This window comes from Mauremys mutica, chromosome 23 (assembly GCF_020497125.1).
Source record: "Mauremys mutica isolate MM-2020 ecotype Southern chromosome 23, ASM2049712v1, whole genome shotgun sequence".
Taxonomy (NCBI): Eukaryota; Metazoa; Chordata; order Testudines; family Geoemydidae; genus Mauremys; species Mauremys mutica.
The window spans coordinates 6,508,924-6,530,529 of NC_059094.1; the positions used below are offsets into that span (position 1 = coordinate 6,508,924).

At 48.1% G+C, this 21,606-nt stretch overlaps 1 protein-coding gene across 1 annotated transcript in view; it reads right to left on the reverse strand.

Moving 5' to 3' along the window:
• Positions 1-18,643, reverse strand: part of SERINC2 (serine incorporator 2) — a 32,197-nt gene extending 13,554 nt beyond the window's left edge. Inside the window, exons 1-2 of the mRNA XM_044998153.1 lie at positions 18,496-18,643; positions 1,534-1,695 (exon numbers count right to left, since the gene is read on the reverse strand). Of these exons, the coding sequence (XP_044854088.1) occupies positions 1,534-1,695; positions 18,496-18,534 (201 nt within the window). The 5' untranslated portion in view covers positions 18,535-18,643. The remainder of the gene's footprint in view (positions 1-1,533; positions 1,696-18,495) is intronic.
• Between the last annotated feature and the right edge of the window lie 2,963 nt (positions 18,644-21,606).

Genomic DNA, 21,606 nt, shown 5'->3' on the forward strand with positions numbered 1-21,606 from the left:
GATGCTCTTATTCCAGAACGAGTGCCTCCAAATTAGCTTAACCAACTTCCAAAAAATAAGTGCATTCAGCTGATTTAGAATAAGGCATTCTAATTCTGGAACTGAGTTAATCAGGAACAGCTATTCTGGAATAACTCCCCATGTAGACAAACCCAAAAGAAGAGTCAATCCATCCCTTGAGCTAATAGGCCAAACAGGGGGATGGGAGGGGAAGTGACTTGGCCAAGGTCACATAGCAGGCCAGCAGCAGAACTAGGACTAGAACAGGGGGGAGGGATAGCTCACTGGTTTGAGCATTGGCCTGCTAAACCCAGGGTTGTGAGTTCAATCCTTGAGGGGGCCATTTAGGGATCTCGGACAAAAATCCATCTAGGGCTTGGTCCTGCTTTGAGCAGGGGGTTGGACTAGATGACTTCCTGAGGTCTCTTCCAACCCTGAGAGTCTATGAACCCATGCCTCCCATATCCCAGACACTCCACCATGCTAGGTAATTGCTTTTCCTTTTTAACTGGGATTTCAGGGGAAATAAGTCCCAGTCTTGCAAGCAGCTCTGTGCTGGCAAACCCTTTACAGGCTCTGTGCAGAGGCAGAGTAATTTGCAGGGCCAGGGGCCTTTAATTCTCTACAAGTTTAGGCAAAGGGAGCTGGTAGCCAGAGTCTGACTGGCTTCACAATGGCCCTTTCTAGCTTGCACACGAGGACTGACGAGAATTCACAAAGTTCTCACCAGAAACGTAACTGTTCCTCTTTGGGGGAAAACACTTGTGAACGTGCTGCTGGCAAGGGTGCAGCCAGGCAGCCCTACAGGGTGCAGTGCACAAGACAGGGACAGCCTGGCAGCGGGAGTATCATCTCCACCAGTGAGCCTCAGCATTAATATGGAGTGGCCACTTCTAGCAATGGGGGGTGGGTGAGTTAAGATGCACATTTTTAACAGCAAGGGTGAATAACCCCTGGAACATCTTCCCAGGGGATGTGGTGGATCCTCCATCGCTGGGCATCTGAAGACTGGCTGTGGTCCCCTCAGTTAACCACAAGCAATTGGCCTCCACGCAGGAATTACAGGGTGACATTCTAAGAGCTGCAGAACACAGGGCAAATGAGCTGAACATAATTTAGACTTAATCTATTAATTCAGTCTTCATGACCCGCTGGTTACTCAGCCAGTTACAATGCCAGGACAGGACTGAGGCAGCATGGCCCAATGGACAGCGAGTTGTGAGAACTGGGCGATAGGTCACTTTGTCTCACTGTGCCTCAGTTTCCTTATCTGAAAGGAGAGTTAATAACACCCTGTCTTTATAAAGCACATTAGGATCTATGGGCGGTGGGACGGGAACACTGAGTGCTAAGCATTAACATCATTTTTCCTTTCTTCAAAATGTCAGAGACTTCAATATTTAAATCCTCTTTCCCCTGTTACATTTTCCAACACCTGCCCCCCCGCCCGCCTTCAGTTCACTCCTGGCTTCTGCCTTTGCTCAGAGGTCCCACGTCAGCGGGGCAGGGCAAGACGTTGGAAATGCTGCTTACCTTGTGCAGCTGTTCTTCCACACCGGGTATGATCATGATAATGGACACCAGCGTGCCCAGGAACAGGAAGAAGGTGAAGATGAGGCGGGAGATGGTGGAGTTCCTGGTGGAGGGGCAGCAGCCGCACAGGAGGCAGGGAGCTGAGCCGCACAGACACGACACCTGGCAATGGAAGAGTCAGACTGAGCAAACAGCGCAGAACAAGAGATGGTACCCGGCGCCGTGCCCAATGCGTTTCCTGCCACAGGAATAGAACCTGGACTCCCCGGTCCCTGCCCCCATGAAGAAATGGCACCTGGTTGCTGAAAAGAAGAGGGCTTCCCTCTGTCGCCCCAAACCGAACCGTGAGGGGAAGGGGAAGGTACGGGTCAGGCAGGTCTGACAAGGTTTGGCTGACGAGCAGCGGGATGGGCAGAGCCCAGGCTGAGAGATTCTAAGGCCAGTCTGACGTGCGTCACACAGGCCTGAGCACTGCCCTGAGTTCAGTCCTGGATGAACTGAGCAGATCTTGTACACAAACGTCCAATGGCTAATTACCCTAACGGTTAAAGATTTACACCTTATTTCCACTCTGGGTTTGGTTAGATTCACCTTCCAGCCACAGGCGCTGGCTTCCTCCTTTCCCCAGGGGTGCTCAACCCCTGCTCAGCCCCAGACCCCACCCCCACTCCACCCCTTCCCCCAAGGCCCCACCCCGCCCCGTTTCTTCCCACCCAGTTCTGCTCCCTCCCCCGAGCACGCCTCATCCCCACTCCTCCCGCTCCCTCCCAGCACCTCCTGCATGCTGCGGAACAGCTGATTGTGGTGGGTGGGAGGTGCTGGGAGGGTGAGGGAAGGGGAGCTGGCTGCTGGTGGGTGCAAAGCACCCAGTAACTTTTTTCCATGGGTGCTCCAGCACCCACGGAGTCGGCGCATATGCTTCCCGCCATTGGATCTTGTTATACGTTCGCTAAACTGAAAAGCCCGTGATCAAATATCTGTTCCTCGTGCCGGTACTTATAGACCGTGATCAAGTCACCCCTGAACATTCTCTTTGTTCGGCTAAATAGATTGAGCTCCTTGAGTCCAGCACTGTAAGGCAGGTTTTCTAACCCTTTAATCGTTCTTGTGTCTCTTCTCTGAACCTTCTCCAATTTATCAACATCCTTCCTGGCTTGTGGGCACCAGTTCTAGACGCAGTGTTCGAGCAGCAGTCACCCCGGAGCCAAATACAGAGGTAAAATACCTCTCTACTCGCACTCGAGATTCCTGTTCTCGCATTAGCCCTTTTGGCCACAGCGTCGCACTGGAAGTTCACGTCCAGCTGAGCATCCACCCACAAGTCTCCTCTCAGAGGAACTGCTTCCCAGCTTACACAGCAAGTCTGTAACAGAGCCAGGAATTGAACCTAAAACTCCCCAGTCCCTGGCTGGTATCATCACAGCAGCGCTGAGGATGGAAGCACTAGTCCACTAGTGTGGACTAGCTGCCAGTGTTTTCACCACCATGTGGTCCAACTCTGCTCTGAGCAGGTGAACAGCGCTAGACTCCCAGCCTGCTACACCAGGGCTCCCCCAGGAGCTGCCCCAAGTGGGAAATCCTAAGGGAAAGGCCAGTGCTGACACAGCCTAGCCGGGCACAGGCATGCTATAGGGAGTTCTAGTACCATTTGCTCCCAACCACATTGGCTGGTCGAACTATAATGGGGCTTCTGCATGGCTATTTGCTTTGTGTAGATAATTATCCCAAGCTTTTCTTAGCTCTTCTCATCGGTAGATCCCAAAGTGCTTTACAAAGAGGTCAATGTCGTTACCTCCATTTTACAGATGGAGAAACTAAGGCAAAGAACTGTCATAGACTCATAGACTAAGGTCAGAAGGGACCATTATGATAATCTAGTCTGACCTCCTGCACAACGCAGGCCACAGAATCTCACCCACCCACGCCTGTAACAAATCCCTAACCTATATCTGAGTTATTGAATTCCTCGAATCGTGGTTTAAAGACCTCAAGGTGCAGAGAATCCTCCAGCAAGTGACCCGTGCCCCACGCTGCAGAGGAAGGTGAAAATCTTCCAGGGCCTCTGCCAATCTGCCCTGGAGGAAAATTCTTTCCCGACCCCAAATATGGTGATCAGTTAAACCCTGAGCATGTGGGCAAGATTCACCAGCCAGCACCCAGGAAAGAATTCTCTGTAGTAACTCAGATCCCATCCCATCTAACATCCCATCACAGACCACTGGGCATATTTACCTGCTAATAATCAAAGATCAATTGCCAAATTAATTGCCAAAGTTAGGTTATCCCATCATATCATCCCCTCCATAAACTTATCAAGCTTAGTCTTGAAGCCAGATATTTTTTTCCCCCACTACTCCCCTTGGAAGGCTGTTCCAGAACTTCACTCCTCTAATGGTTAGAAACCTTCGTCTAATTTCAAGTCTAAACGTCCTAGTGTCCAGTTTATATCCATTTGTTCTTGTGTCCACATTGGTACTAAGCTTAAATAATTCCTCTTCCTCCCTAATATTAATCCCTCTGATATATTTGTAGAGAGCAATCATATCTCCCCTCAGCCTTCTTTTGGTTAGGCTAAACAAGCCAAGCTCTTTCAGTTTCCTTTCATAAGACAGGTTTTCCATTCCTTGGATCATCCTAGTAGCCCTTCTCTGTACCTGTTCCAGTTTGAATTCATCCTTCTTAAACATGGGAGACCAGAACTGCACACAGTATTCCAGATGAGGTCTCACCAGTGCCTTATATAACGGTACTAACACCTCCTTATCTTTGCTGGAAATACCTCACCTGATGCATCCTAAAACTGCATTAGCTTTTTTAATGGCCATATCACATCAAGTGATTTGTCCACAATCAGCCAGCAGGCCAGTGGCAGAGCCAGGGATAGACCCCAGGCCTCGAGTCTCAGTACAGTGCCCTAGCCACCAGGCCATACTGCCCCCACTCCATGAATCTTAAACGTTGGTGGCTGCAATCTTCCACTCTCACCTATTTAGACCGTGTCTGCTCTGGATTCCCAGGCTGCCGGCACCACTGGGACCTGAATGCAAAGCAAACAGAGTCTGAATACTGGATTGAGAGGATACCTGAAACTGACCCTGTGACGCTGGCAGGCCGGATGCCAGCTGTTGCCCAGGCTGCAGGCATTCTGAACCTTTACTGCAGTCTGCACCCTTTTGGTTCTCAAAATATATCTTCTCGCACCCCTTATCAAAAATCGTTGAAGTAGGTCAGTTCTTTAAACGTACATATATCATAACTATAGAGTGAAAGAGATAAAATAAATATATATAATTCTAATTTTGCAGTAAAATTAAGAATACATGAAAAATTATACGCTTAATTTGTGTTTTCAATTATTTACCTTCTAAAAAAATCTGGCATGTCTCGCACCCCCAGAAAGGGCATCTCGCACCCCCAGGTTAAGAACCACTGCGCTAAGAACTAACAATCTCGTAACTAGAGACCAGCGCAGGTCACCTATATGTTCGTTTTGCTCAAAGCAGGTATTAGTCTCCTAAGAATGTATTCAGTGTTTAGACGCTGTGAAATGCTTGTCAGTTGCTGCCTGCGTTTATCTCCCCTGTAATGTCTGGATTCCAGGCTATAAGAAAACACGTACATTTTGATTTATAACTTTAAAAAGTGTTTGCTCTGAACTTGTGAACTCAGGCACCGGAATCATCACCCTGCCCACCTAGAAGGGCCATGGATATCAAACGGCCCATAAAGAATCATCACCATACAAAGGGTTGGTTAACACACCTGGGAAATGCTACCTGCAAGGAAGCTCCTCCTGTCGGCTTAGAAGCTGAATGAACAAAATAAAAACGAAGCCACAGAAAAAATTTCCATCTTTTTGGCTGTTTCAACTCTAAAGGGCCAGAGGCTCTAACCTGAAACGAAAGATCTCCAGGGTCTGACTCCCGGGCCTGCCCTGAAAGACACTGAATTGACAGATCACTACAACTCTGTCCCTCTTTGGATTTAGATGGTAGCTCGTTGGTTTGTGTATGTTTGCTTGTTTTAACCTGTAAATAACTCTCGTATTCCTTTTTCCTAGTTAATAAACCTCTAGGTAGTTTATGACAGGATTAGCTACAGGCGTTGTCTTTGGTGTAAGATCTAGGGCACCAACTGATCTGGGAGTAAGTGACTGGTCTCTTGGGACTGGATGCAACCTGAACCTGGTGTGGTTTTTTGGGTAAGTGACCATTTATCATAAGTCCAGTTTGTCTGGGTGACAAGATAGACAGGAGAGTCTAAGGGGACTGTCTGTGACTCCATGGTAAGACGGTTATGGTAATCCAGGAGATCACATTGGTTACTGGCTTGGTGAAATCTAATTCCAGAACACACCACTAGTTTGGGGTGTCTAACACTCTGCCCTGTCTGTGGTAGGCACTCAGAGTCATGAGCTACTCCAGACAGCGTGACAGCCTCTAGTGTCATATGGGACGTGGAAGTACTGTCTTGTTCGGCTTACACAATTGAAGAGGCCTCCCAGAGATGTGTGTGTATGAAGAGGCCTCCCAGAGATGTGTGTGTATACGTTCTATGACAAGCTGCATAAAGAAACAAGGGCATGTGAGGTTAAGTCATGGGGGGAATGTTACAGGAATTGAAAGTTGATTTAAAATTTTAGCATTTTTGTGGGGCAAAAGCGAACCCGTAAAACCCCTAGCACGACAGACTGGCTGCTGCTTGACAGGGGCTGGGAAAGGAAGTTCTCCTCTTTGGAGTTTCTTTGCAGGGCCGCACGCTTCTGTGCTTACCTCGGCTGGGCTCCGTTACCCAACCTTTCAGCTTACGGCCATGCTTTACCTGCCTAGTTTTAAACTTCTCATTATGCAGAAGTGGCTATTCCAATATTCACCCAAATCAACAGGGTTCTGCCTATTGGTGCCTGAAACTTTGGAAGTGATGATCAAGAGTAATCATGTTACAGACAGAGAAATGCCGCCTGGAGCGGATGGTGAGGCCTCGCTTCACTCGGTCGGGAGTTAAAAGGAGACTAAATTGCACATTTTTAGGCAAAAATGGTCAGTGCCTCATTAAAGCAGCAGCGTGACCCTGCATGCACACAAGCGGGAAGAGCCAAAGTTGCGTGTTCATCCTTACTCTAACTTGCCGATTTCCTGGCTTTTTGAATGCTGCATTGTGCAGCTTGATTGCTCTCTGAATGTGCCTCATTTGTATGGAACTTTCTAAAGGTTTGTTTTTTAAAGTAGGAAAAGAGGATTTAAGAAAAAATAAAAAATAAAATTATAAAAAAGCATTAGTGTCTGTTATCTATAACGCCTAAGCAGCGATCACTACCCCATCTGGAAGGAAGCTAACATGAGCAGTAGGGTCCTTCTTAGGACAGCATGTCCACGAAGAAAAGATTACGTTACCCTGGAGGAGAAAGATACCACCCTTCACTGACTGACATATGCTCAAAACTACTGGGAGAAGCGAGAGAACCAAAAAAATGACCTTGTCTTTTGAGACGTAATCAAGAGCTGAACACCAAGACAAGTATGAGGAATGAAAAGTCACCGCTGTAATTTTGAAGTTAAGGGTGTTTAAGGTTGTCAAGCTCTGCCCCAGCTCAGAGACCAAAACGCGGCCATGTACACAAGCTAAATTGCTAAGGAAAATCTCTCCTATGTACACGTCATACATAATTTCCGCAGTGCCCATAACTCTGGCAAATCAAAACCACTGTTTTCCAAATCAAGGCCATACTCGAATACTAACAGATGGCTCTTATACAGGGCTCGTCATCCATAGAGCTCAAAAAAAGTGGGAAATCAAGACACAGAGAGATTAAGTGATTTGCCCAAGTGGGAGAACAAGGAATAGACCCCGTCCACGGGACCATGCTACTTCTCACCATTTCCGGGCCAAATTTAAATTTTAAAATGTCATCCAGTTTTCCTATAGTTTAAATGGGTTAAAAACAGTTGTGATTTTTTTTTTTTAAGACAGTAACACAAATATTGTTTCTCCCACTTTCTGCTTCAAAAGTGGCTAGTCTCACTCTCTCTTGGGCAGAGATTAGCCATGGAAAATTTCAGTCCTAAAACTGCATGTTTTGGAGTCTCTAAAAACAAGGAGCCAGAAGAGAAACTATTTCCCACCCTGCACCCTAGTGGACACTCCTGCTCCTGCTGTGTGACGTGGGCACAGTACAACCTTACTCGGGGATTGCATGACACATCCAAGTAATGTTACATCCATATTTGGGGATAAAAACCGTCAGGAAACCAGTATGTTAGCATTAGTGTAACTGAATTACAACATAACTGCTGCTGGTAACACCCTCCCATCAGTTCCCTGCACAGAACGTCACACCCTGTGATACTGCTAAGGTGAGGCACTGGAGCAAACAGCCCTGCTATGCCCACGAATGGGACAATAGCCGGACCATACGTCAATAAGGATCAATAGTTCCATCGATAAGGACAACCTAAAACGGAAAGATTAGGGCTTGCGTCTTTTTGGTTTTTTTGTTTGTTTTATGATGTACAGAAGTGGCTACAGTTTCACTTCCTTGGCATTTGTGACCTAATAATGCTACTGATCCCCCAGGCATCTACAGAGTAACAGGAAAAACAGGATTGACGCCATCTGAATTTCTAATGTAACAACTAAGCAGAACCACACCCACCCACATGAGAAAGGAAAAAAACTATTTTCAGACTTTTTTTCGTATCTAATTAAAAAGCAAAAATGGAATAAACCCATTTTTGCCCAACTTCCCAATCTGAATTAATTTGCCCAATCTGAATTAAAAATTATGCAAGCGTCAAATCAGAGAATCATCTAATATTGCCAGAGATCTTACAACACTTGACCATATAGTCCACCTGCTCACTGAGAATGTACTTAGACACACAAAGGCCTCAATTCTCAGAAGAACAGGGGTTTTGAGTGCCAGACAAAGGACTCCTTAGAAGGGGCAAGTTTTTCAGAGGGCAAGTACTCAGAATTTTCTGAAAATGAGATCTCCTTAAGGTACCAAGTTGGGTACCAATAACTGTTAGTCAATTTGGAACATGTTCGCCAGAGTTTATCCTGAGCTAGGGTGACCAGATAGCAACTGTGAAAAAACGGGGCGGAGGCAATAGGCACCTATATAAGAAAAAGTCCCCAAAAACGGGACTGTCCTTATAAAAATGGGACATCTGGTCACCCTATCCTGAGCCTACAGTATTTTTGATCTGATCCCTATAACCAGCCAGTGAGAAGGAGCTCACATTAGCTAAATGCCTCTCCCTGGAAATAACATGTCTAGTTGCTCCATGTCTAGTTGGCAGCCGGTATCAAGCGGAGTGCCCCAAGGGTTGGTCCTGGGGCCAGTTTTGTTCAATATCTTCATTAATGATCTGGAGGATGGCGTGGATTGTACCCTCAGCAAGTTTGCAGATGACACTAAACTGGGAGGAGTGGTAGATACGCTGGAGGGTAGGGATAGGATACAGAGGGACCTAGACAAATTAGAGAATTGGGCCAAAAGAAATCGGATGAGGTTCAACAAGGAGAAGTGCAGAGTCCTGCACTTAGGAGAGAAGAATCCCATGCACCGCTACAGACTAGGGACCGAGTGGCTGGGCAGCAGTTCTGCAGAAAAGGACCTAGGGGTTATAGTGGACGATAAGCTGGATATGAGTCAACAGTGTGCCCTTGTTGCCAAGAAGGCTAATGGCATTTTGGGCTGTATAAGTAGGGGCATTGCAAGCAGATCGAGGGACGTGATCATTCCCCTCTATTCGACATTGGTGAGGCCTCATCTGGAGTAGTGTGTCCAGTTTTGGGCCCCACACTACAAGAAGGATGTGGAAAAATTGGAAAGAGTCCAGTGGAGGGCAACAAAAATGATTAGGGGGCTGGAGCACATGACTTCTGAGGAGAGGCTGAGGGAACTGGGATTGTTTAGTCTGCAGAAGAGAAGAATGAGGGGGGATTTGATAGCTGCTTTCAACTACCTGAAAGAGGGGTCCAAAGAGGGGGATCTAGGCAGGGGCGGCTCTAGGAATTTGGCCGCCCCAAGCACGCCGGTCCCGCGGCTCCGGGGGACCTCTTGCAGACGTGCCTGCGGAGGGTCCTGTGGTCCCGCGGCTCCGGTGGAGCATCCGCAGGCATGCCTGCGGGAGGTCGACTGGAGCCGCGGGACAAGCGGACCCTCCGCAGTCATGCCTGCGGAAGGTCCGCCGGAGCCGCCTGCCGCCCTGCCGGCAAAATGCCGCCCCAAGCGCGCGCTTGGTGTGCTGGGGTCTGGAGCCGGCCCTGGATCTAGGCTGTTCTCAGTGGTACCAGATGACAGAACAAGGTGTAATGGTCTCAAGTTGCAGTGGGGGAGGTTTAGGTTGGATATTAGGAAAAACTTTTTCACTAGGAGGGTGGTGAAGCACTGGAATGTATTACCTAGGAAGGTGGTGGAATCTCCTTCCTTAGAGGTTTTTAAGGTCAGGCATGAAAAGCCCTGGCTGGGATGATTTAGTTGGGTTGGTCCTTCTTTGAGGTCCCTTCCAACCCTGATATTCTATGATTCTATGACAGCATCACTACACTGAACATATAAAAGTTATGTTCAGTTTAGCTCTGTTCGGATCATTTGTGTGAGAGAAAGATGCAAATTAATGTTTGCTGAACTGAAACACGAGTGAGGGGAGGTCAATTGCTTCCAATTTTTAAATAGCTATTCTTTGTTTTTGATGATGCAAACATCGGGAAACTTAAAATGTATGCAAGAAAGTATTTCAAACAAAGCAATGCTACACTATTTCACTTCTTAGTGATTTCCTTGGGTATTTTCTGATGTATTGCTACGGACTAATGTAGGTCCTGATCCAGCAATGTCCTTAAGCACATGTTTATCTTTAAGCACAAGTAGTCCTGTTCATTTCAACCCCAACATTTATTTTTTGTTTGTTTGTTTTTAAACCGTGTAGGGACTAATAAAATATGAGATCTTTATTATTTTTAATTTGGGTTTCTTTTTATTTGCGCTCTGAGCCCTTAGCGAACACTTGATTCACATTTTCAGGCTTTTCTCCACAACTGTGAGAACTAGATACTTACTTTTCATTTTTAAATGAAAGCTGGGATTCTCGTGCAATGACTTTTCAAGCATCTGGGGCTTCACACTAACCGAAAAAAATCACAAGAGTGCAAGACCGAAGTTAAGCATGTGCTTCAGTGCTTTGCTGGGTTGGGGCCGTAAGCAGTTTGGGTAGTGCTTGGGCAGCAGGATGTTAAATGTATGGATTGTTATCGATTCCAAAGGAAGTATACTGGGAGCAAACTCTAATTACAAAATTAAATACAGCTGTTTTGAGTTCCTTGCTACATTTTTGTTATCCTCAAGGGAAAAAAAAATACATCCACAATATTTTTGGAGAGAGGCAAAAATACACAAGATTTTCCAAGGGGTGGGTCAGTAGCATATGCTCAAAACCTGCAAAGAACTCTTCTTCAGAGATGCTTCAAGGGGACGCGGAAACACCACCACATAGCTTATGCCCAAGAGTTCTGACTACGTAACGGAGCATAACAATGCACAAATTAGTCTTCATGTTTAATTTAAAAAATGTTTTTGAAACATGTTACCAGTCTGTCTTTAAAATCCACGTACCAGCACATCTATGGAGAAATGCAAAAAGGTCCTATGATCTCGTATATGTCCACCCTGCATGGGTGTGAACTTCCGGGGGATGGGGTGCTGGTGAACTCAAGCAGATTTTATACAGGAGTGAAGGAGGATTCAATTAAGTAAAACCCAGTTGGTACAAGTGTCAGAATTTAGTGCTTCAGCTCCAGAGAGAGCAGCAGCTGAATAAATTGTTTCTTAAGTGAACCCAGCTGCAAAGTCACTCAGCTTTGTGCATCCTCTGAGAGCAGACGGAGACTTTTAAAGGCGCTAAAGCCAGGACGTCTAGAGATTTGTTATTTTAAAACAGAATCTCTACCCAGTTAAGCTTTACCTCTCCGTTCAGCTCACTTCCCCCACACTAGCAGGGCAGAAGTAGCAAAATAAATACAGCTGGCTTCAGTTCAGCAGACCGCCCAGAGCAAGCTTGGTGGTGGGGAATGTCTCTAGCTAGAAAGCTATTCCGTGGGGGGGGGGGAGGGGAGTCACAGACACCTACAATATGAACAGGCTGTGGCATGTTGCGCAGCTCTCTTTCAAGACAAAGGCCCAAGTCCTGCTCACTTTATTCACACAAGTAGCCCAACTGAAGTCCAGCAAGATCCGACTCCAAGGTTTCATCTTCACTGTTAGCGACCCCACTGTAAAAAAGCTAGTGGAGACTTACCGTGAGGCAGGTGAGGTCATCCGCAGGCCAGGTATAGAGCTGACCTCGCGGATAGCCTCCACTGGGATTCTCCAGCAGGATAGCCAACACTGGTTAAGTTATCCCACAGCAACACATTCTTTAGCGGGGAAGACATCGCCTGAGTATGGAGCTAAGAGTGCCGTCCTGGTTACTATCAGCACCAGACTACAGGGCAATGCTACCATCACACGCCTGGGAGACATTACTCCTGACAACAAAGCTACATTCACAGCTGAGACCGTACTTTCGTTCCCCCGTTTCCAGCGGATCAATTTCAAACAAAAGAACTTCCGGACTGAAAGTTTATGTAGCTGTTTCTTATTTTTGGATCGCCCAGAAACTGTGATTTTCAGTCAAAAATTTGCAAATTTGCCACCATCAGCTCAGGATTAAACAAAGACTGTGAATGTCTTGCCAACTACAAAAGCAGTTTCTCCTCCCTTGGTGTTCACACCTCAACTGTTAGAAGAAGGCCTCACCCTCCCTGATCGAACTAACCTCGTTATCTCTAGACTGATTCTTGCCTGCATAGTTATACCTGCCTCTGGAAATTTCCATTACATGTGTCTGACGAAGTGGGTATTCACCCACGACAGCTTATGCTCCAATACATCTGTTAGTCTTTAAGGTGTCACAGGACTCTGTTGCTTTCTACAGATCCAGACTAACATGGCTACCCCCTGATAGTCAAAAAAGTTATTCGCCATCTTCTCGCTACAGAATGTGTGATCTACTAAGCTTGAAAAAGAAAAGTTGTTTAAATAAAGAAGTTGCACAAAGGAATTTAACATGCAACACATCTGCCAGACATTACTTTCCTTACAGACCAAAGCGTGCTCTGATCTACAAACATTTATTTCAGTGGCCACTCATGTTCTTCCTTTTTAAAACCCCTAAGAAATTAAATTACCCCCTCCCCCAAAAGTGCAGCATTACAGCCAGGAACCAACAGGCACAACAGCCAGAAAACTCAAGTTATAGTTCTCATACTGAATTTAAAAGGTGACCTGCAAAATATTAATAATGTGGTTGGCAAAGGCATAACATTTAACATCTACAAGAATGTAAACAAGGGGATAATGTTACAGTGGTTGAGTATCCAGAACTTTGCACAGCCTGAGCAGGGAATCAGATTTTAAATTCTAGGCCAGGGGTCGGCAACCTATGGCATGCGTGCCAAAGACGGCACGCGAGCCGATTTTTAATGGCACGCTGGAGCCTGTCCGGACTCCAGCATGCCATTAAAAATCCTGCCCAGCCCAGCCTGCTCTCCTCTGCCCTCTGCTCCCCCAGCAGGGGCAGGGAGCAGAAGCATAGCCGAGCGCACGGGGTGGGCAAATGGCCCCACTCTCCTGGCACGGCAAGCCACGGGGTCTACACTCCCGGGGCGGGGCCGCGTGTCTGGCTCTGCGTGGAGCCTCAAGGTAAAGGGCCCAGGGCTGGGGGGCGGGGGTTGGATAAGGGGTGGGGCAGTCAGGGGACAGGGAGCAGGGTGCGTTGGATGGGGGGGTGGGGTCCTGGGGGGGGGTTAGGGGAGGGGGTCTCTGCAGGGGGCAGTCAGGGAGCAGGGGGGGTTGGATGGGGCATGAGAGTCCTGGGGTTTGTGAGGGGGCAGGGGGTGGATAGGGGTCAGGGCAGTCAGCGGACCGGGAGCAAGGAGGGTCTGGAGGGGGCAGTTGGGGGGGGGTCTCTGGAGGGGGTGGTCCGGGGACAAGGAGCTGGGGGGGTTGTATGAGTTGGGAGTTCTGGGGGCCCTGTCAGGAGGCAGGAGTGTGGAGAGGGGTTGGGGCAAGCGGGGAGTGGGGGGGGTTGGATGGGTTAGGAGTTCTGGGGGTCCTGTCAGGGGGCGGGGAGTGGTTAGAAAGGCATGGGAGTCCTGGGGGTCTGTTTGGGGATGGGGGTGTGGATAGGGGTCGGGGCAGTCAGGGGACAGGTAGGGTCCAGTCGGGGGACAGGGAGGCTTAGATAGGGGGTGGGGTCCTGGGGGGCAGGGGTCCCAGGAGGGGGTAGTCAGGGGACAAGGAGCAGTGGGGTTGGGAGTTCTTAGGGGGGCAGTCACCCAGCCCTCTCCGCTGAGCCCTGACACACCCCCAACACACACACCACACCCTCTGCCCTGAGCCCCGCACCCTCCCCAGGCCCCTGCCCTGAGCCCTGTACCTCCCTCATACACACCCAGCCCTCTGCTTGACTCCTTCATCCCCCCCCACAACCCTAGCCCTGACGCTGGCACCCCCCCCATGCCTAGCCCCCCCCCCGCCCTGACACCTCCAGCCCCCAGCCCTGACTCCAGCCTGCCCCCAGCCCTCTGGGTCCTGGCTGCCGGCCCTGCACAGCCCACTGCTGGTCTGGGGTTCTGGCTGATGGACCCTGGCCAGCGGGGTCCCGGCCGCAGGCCTCGCTCAGCCCGTTGCCGGCCTAGGTGAACAGAACCCCAGACCAGCAGCGGGCTGAGCGGGCCGGCGGCATAAGATCAACATTTTAATTTCATTTTAAATGACGCTTCTTAAACATTTTGAAAACCTTGTTTATTTTACAATACAACACTAGTTTAGTTATATAAATATATAGACTTATAGAGACCTTCTAAAACACATTACAATGTATTACTGGCACGCGAAACCTTAAATTAGAGTGAATAAATGAAGACTCGGCACAGCACTTCTGAAAGGTTGCCGACCCCTGTTCTAGGCCATGACTATTCACTACCTATTGGTTAAATGCTGGGTGCTCTATAACAGTGGTTCTCGACCGGGGGTACACGTGGCCCTAGGAGTACGCAGAGCTCTTCCAGGGGGTCCATCAACTCATCTAGAGATTTGCCTGGTTTTACACCAGGCTACATAAAAAGCACTAGCGAAGTCAGTACAAACTAAAATTTCATACAGACAATGACTTGTTTATACTGCTCTGTATGCTATGGACTGCAATGTAAGTACAATATTTGTATTCCAGTTGATTTATTTGATAATTATATGGTAAAAATGAGAAACTAAGCAATTGTTTGGTTATAGTGTGGCTGGGACACTTTTGTATTTTTATGTCAGATTTTGTAAGTAAGTAGTTTTTAAGTGAGGTGAAACTTGAGGGTACGCACGACAAAGACTTCTGAAAGGGGTGCAGTAGTCTGGAAATGTCGAGAGCCCCTGCTTTATAGTGTTGCAGTAACAGGTTTTTTGTATTAAATATAATTAATCTCCAGTGTAATTGATTCCCTGGTCATTGTGGGTTTTTTGGTATCTTACCGTCGCTTTCCTAGTTCTCAGAGCAGGCTACTGCATTTTAAGATAGAACATAAGAACAGCCATACTGGATTGGACCAATGGTCCATCTTGTCTTCCAACAATGGTTTCAGAGGGAATGAACAGAGCAGGCAATCATCAAGTGATCCATGTCATCCATCCCCAGCTTCTGACAAACAGAGGCTAGCAACACTCAGAGCATGGGCTTGCATCCCTGTCCATCTGGGCTAATAGCCACTGATGGGCCTTTCCTCCAGGAACTTATTTAGTTCCGTTCTCGTATGTGCTTGGAATTTTAAAACTTTCTAGACAGAAGCAGCTTGGCCATAACCACTTCACCTGAGACTGGTGAACCCACTCATTACACCCATCTCTCCTCCCCTGCCCTTTTCTATCATTTTTCTTCCACCGCTCACCAGTGCATCCTCCAGAAGACCGCGAGGAAGGGTTGCTTTAAGAAGACAAAAATTAAACTGAGCAGCTAATGTGTTTTGTCATATCACAGTACCTGACACTGGGGGCCAAATTCTGGTGCACTGTGTAAATGGCTCCAAAATAGACTCACAGCTGTGTGCTCAGATACCACAGTACAGGACTAGATCCTGATTGGTAAAAGGATCACCCTCCACATGGATTATTCCCACTAGCAGCACAGATAATCTGTGCCAGGGAGGCTGCCTCATTCCTGTCACTTGGTGGGGGGCCCACGTGCATCACCATAAGAGAACAGAACCTCAGCTGGTGGCAACTGCCACAGCTCCACTGAAGTCAATGGAAACACCACCATTTACGCTAGCTGTGGATCTGCCACAATGACCACAGCCCCAGCCTCCAGACTGCCCCCTAGAATGACCCTCTGGCTTTTGGGGGAGAAAACCAGAATTAGGGTTGCAAACTGCCAACACGTGCTCTCAGACTACAGACTGATTATCTGGCACTTACATAGTAGGCGCACACAGAATTTGTGCAGCTAGAGTCTGCTCTACATTTCCTATCTGAGGCCTCCAAACATTATTCAAAATCATACAAACTGTGAGCTTTAAATGCCCTAAAGCAGAAGGCTGCAGGCCGCTTGTTGCAACTGCCTTTGGAGCATTTTGTCAGGTTGAGAAACCATCTCAGTTCCAGCCAGTATCAGCCACCTGATGCTGCTCTCAGTTGTGTTGCAATAATTACTAGGCGTGGAGGCTACAAGTTGGCCCCCATGATCCTGTTCTGAAGTTAATTTACATTGGCCTCCTTCCAACAGGTAATCACGTAGGGGTGTGTTTAGAGGAAAACAAACTGGTGTTTAAACTTCCATCTTGGGTGGGTCCCTTTAATAACATCTTGGTGATTTCACACACAAGGAGGGTGTGAGTGGATTGCAAAGGTACATGTGATTCAAGGAGAAAGAAGATTCAGCGCACATACACCCTTGATTAGCTGAGCTCAGAAGCCAAAGCTCTCTGCCTCCAGTCCCAGTTATTCATGTATTTTGTATATTATGCGTGTGTGTTTCCAAGCTCCTAAGAATTTTCACACAACCACTGTGCCTCTCATAGACAGATCTGAAGCACTGGAAATATTTGACTGGGAAGACAGGCCATGCCACTGAAAAGATGGATCAGATGACAGTGTTGCTAAAGAAAACTCCCAAACAACTAGGGTGACCAGACAGCAAGTATGAAAAATCAGGATGGGAGGTGGGGGTAATAGGAGCCTATTTAAGAAAAAGACCCAAAAATCAGTTCTGTCCCTGTAAAATTGGGACATCTGGTCACCTTACAAACAACATTACCACAAAAGTTTAGAAGACCCTCCCCACACATTAAAATTACACACGGCACAGTCTGAATGAAAACTAAAAACTGATAAAGCCCTGGCATTTAATAGACACACATTACTTATTTTAACTTGATCTAACTAAAATACCTACATTAACGAAAAAAAACTAGTAATGTTTAGGGCGGGGGGTTTCAAACTGAGGGTCGGGACCCCTTAGGGGATCGCAAGCTGTCAGCCTCCACCCCAAACCCCGCTTTGCCTCCAGCATTTATAATGGTGTTAAATATATGAAAAGGTGTGTTTAATTTTTAAGGGGGGGGTCGCACTCAGAGGCTTGCTGTGTGAAAGGGGTCACCAGTACAAATGTTTGAGAAGCACTTAGCCAAAAAGAATCCCCTATCTGAGCAGTGGAAGGGTGTTTTACCTTTTAAGAGTTCTTTACTTTCTGTTGTGAAGAATTTATGCTAGTGCCACCTTTATCAATTTCAAGTCTGACAATGAGTTGTCCCACTGGGAGTGCTCATTCTTGCGTTCGCAGGATTGGGTCCTAGGGTGACCAGATGTCCCGATTTTACAAGGGCAGTCCCGATTTTTGGGGCTTTGTCCCATATAGGCTCCTATTTCCCCCCACCCACTGTCCCGATTTGCCTATTGGGTCCTGATTCCTCACACCTCACAGTTTTATTTGTCTTAACAAAATCTGCAATTTTGTTTTAAAATGTCAACATGTAAAAACATTACACTGCTGCTTTAAGCCACAAAGCCACACAGACTTAACTTCCTTGAAGTTTGTCTCATAAACAGTCACAAAAGATGCATGCCACAAACACAAGCAATTCCTGGCTTTGAAAGAACAAGAAACAGATTCCACGAGAGTTACTCTAACTGGCTATACAAGCCTCTCTCATTTTAAAAGAGTGTGTGTGTGTGTGCACGCTCAAGCTTTGAGTAACAACTAACCAGTCACTTTAACAATAAGCCACATACAGTTCTGTATTATTTTATACACTCGGGGTTTTTAAGTTTAGGGAGATCAGGGAGCATCCAAAATTTGCAAAGAATTTGTAGCTAGGAAATTAAATACCATGCTCAAGCTTTGAAATAAATATTTTAGACACTTTAGAAATATTTAGAGACACAAAAAGGCTCCCACACAAGCTGTATGTTGCACAATATACGGTGCTACGCTGACTTCCTCCTGAAGTTTCAGGAGGTTGGAAAGATGACTACGAAATCGTAGCGACCGAAGCATTTTGTCTAGACGAGAAGTGGAGAACACAATCGTGTATTAAAGAAAAAAAATGATCCCACTTTCAAATGATTTTAACCAGAACAAACAGCCACTCGAGAGAGGTTTAAAGCCAGCGAGGCGCGGGTAACCAGGCTGAGCGGGACAGAGCCAAGTTCAGGGGGAAGAGAACAGGTCCGAGCCCCCGGACACGGGAACAAACGGAACTCGGAGGGGAAGGCAGGAGCAGGAGCAGGAGCCGGAGCGAGGAGCTCAGCCGGGGACGGGGGTAGGGGGAGTGGGACGGGGGAGGAAAAGGGGACGATGGGAGAAGGGAGCCCCGGAGAAGGGCGGAGGAGGCCGGGGCACGCCGCGGAGGGCGCTGCCCGGGCTGGGCACTCACGCAGCTCAGCAGGGAGCAGACCCCCAGGCAGGCCCCCATGGCGCGGCACGATCCGGGCGCAGCGAGCCCCGCTCCAGCCGGTTACAATGGTCCCGGCGCTGGGCTCCGCCGCCCTTCGGCCCCTTCCGCCTCCGGCGCTCGGCTCGTTCCGCCGAGCACCTGCCTGGCCGGGCGGAGTCACGCCTGGCCCGGGGCGGCGCTGGGGCGGTCCCGGGCTCGGGCTCGGCAAAGGGCGGTGCCGTCCCGCAGGGACCAGCCCGGGGGCGCGCAGTGGGGCAGGGGGCAGCGGAGCAGCCAGGAATGGGAGGGGGCCGGGGTGAGTCCAAGGGCCGGATCGCTGTTCGCGGGGGTGTGAGTCCTGGGCACCCACCGCCCATGTCTGTACCGCGTCCGTCACCGCAGGATAGTCGCGCTGGACGAGCCAGGCATCTGGGGGAACCTCTGCCCTGCAGTGAAGCCCCCACAGCTGGCCTGGCTCACCTGACTGCAGCCCAGGCGGCAGAGGTGGTAATAATTGGAGATTTACCAATCTCCTAGAGCTGGACAGGACCGTCAAAGGTCATTGAGTCCAGCCCCCTGCCTTCACTAGCAGGACCAAGTACTGATTTTGCCCCAAATCCCTAAGTGGCCCCCTCAAGGGTTGAACTCACAACCCTGGGTTTAGCAGGCCAATGCTCAAACCACTGAGCTGTCCCTCCCTCCTAGGTGTAACAAACACAGTGTAGCTCAGGGGTAGGCAACCTATGGCACATGTGCCAAAGGCAGCACATGAGCTGATTTTCAGCGGCGCTCACTCTGCCCGGGTCCTGACCACCAGTCCAGGGGGCTCTGCATTTTAATTTAATTTTAAATGAAGCTTCTTAAACATTTTAAAAACCTTATGTACTTTATATACAACAATAGTTTATTATATATTATAGACTTATAGAAAGAGATCGTCTAAAAATGTTAAAATGTATGACTGGCACGCGAAACCTTAAATTAGAGTGAATAAATGAAGACTCGGCACAGCACTGCTGAAAGGTTGCCGATCCCTGCCGTAGACATGCTCTGCTCATGGGGTCTCAGCACCAGGCTCCAGTCCAAGCCCAGACATCTACACTGTGATTTTATAGCCCTGGAGCCAGTGTCCTGGGAGCCCAGGTCAGCTGACCCAGACCAGCGCGTGTGTTTTACTGCAGTGTAGACACACTCCGAGTGCCCCCAATCAGAGATGTTGATAATGTAGGTAACCTAAATTGCTTCCACTAATAAACAGCTCAGTTCAGGGGTCGGCAACCTCTGGCACGCGACTCGCCAGGGTAAGCACCTTGGCGGGCTGGACCTGTTTGTTTACCTGCTGCCTCTGCAGGTTCAGCCGATCGCGGCTCCCGCTGGTCACGGTTCACCGCTCCGGGCCAATGGGGGCTGCGGGAAGGGCGGCCAGCACATCCCTCGGCCTGCGCCACTTCCCGCCGAACCCGTGGAGGCAGCAGGTAAACAAACTGGTCCGGACTGCCAGGGTGCCAGAGGGTGCCAACCCCTGGCTCAGTTCCTTAAAATCTAGCCCTAAATCTCTCCCGAGCTTCAGTTTCCCATTTTCCCCATGATTACAATGGGGAAAATACCTCAGAGGGGTGTTACAAGGCTTAACTGGTTAATGTTTATGAAATGCTGCTCTTAAGGTGTTTAGGACCATGCCAGTCTTAAGTACTGGTGTGGTATGAGTGGGGTTAAAACTCATTGGAGCTGGTGGGCGGAAGAGCTGCCTTTCATCCAGGATAACTGTAAGAAGCAATTGAATTCCTTTGTGGTCTAGGTAGCTGAAATAATAGGGACCCCTTCCCAAAACAGAGCCATGTGCAAGGCTAGACTGGGATCCGAGCTAGGCAGCCCAAGGGGGTTCTACTGTGATCTGCTAACAAATGCTGGGGCAGGGGATTGATTGGATTGGAGCAATGTGTCTGTGTGTGAGAGAAAGGAAGAGAAGCAGCAAGAAGCAACACAGAAACAGACACAGAGAAGGAGCAGAATGCTAAGGAATAAACAGAACAAGTGCAGGGAACATGACTCATAGAAAAAACCTGGAGAGAAAACTTTGGGGCTGAGTGCTAGCTGAAAAGTGGCGTGGGACTCTGAACTGTTTAATTCCTATTGTGTTCAGGAAAACAGGTCTTTGCACATTCTTTGTAAATAAACAAGATTGCATCAGAGAAATACCTGATTCATATCATCCATTTCTCCTCCTAATGGAAACAACCGGCAAGGCCTCCAAAATTGGCAAACTGCTCAGATCAAAAAGGAGTAACAGTTGCTATGATTATGAGATTGTTAGGTGAGCCAATCAAATGCAGATTTCCACATTCTCCTCCATACTGCTAGGAAAGCAATGAAAGTACGTGGAGAAACTCCAGGATGTGGAAACCTTGTAAAATTTGGTTGTATAACTGATTCATGGGAAAATTCTCCCAAGGTAAGAACAGGCAGAGCCCTAAAGAAATGAGACTGCTGGGGAACAATGTACTCTAGGAAGATGGTTCTCCCATCTCCCTGTACAGTAGAATTAATTTCTTAGAGATCCAAATGTGGCCACGACGTGTCCCAATGTAACTAAACAGCTTTAACCACAGGAGTATGGGTTTTCACGTGGCCTCTGCAGCTGAAAAAAAAATCAATGAAAAACTATCAATGAGCAGCTCTCCTCCATGAATGGCCACAGCCCAGGAGAACATTTCTCTAGCCTGCCAAACAGAGGAGGAATGCAACGAAACATCCAAAACTGTATCCTGGGGGACTGGGTGGGGAATGTGGAGAACCAGCATGTAAAATGCAAAACCTCAGGGACCTGTGGATTTTCATAGGAATTTCCAGAATGGATAAGACCTGAGGTCCATTTAGTTCAGCATCTTCTCTCTAACACTGGCCAGTCTCCGCCCTGTGCCTTAGTTTTCCCATCTGTGAAATGACGTTAATGATTCTGCTGTCCTTTGTAAAGTGCTTTGAGATCTATGGATAAAAAGTACTGAATAAGAGTTAGATGTTATTAGTCAGCTGTGGGATAATCAGCCCCCTGTGAAGGTCTCATCCTAGTCCCTATTACACTAGAAGTCTAGTAAATAATGCACACCAATA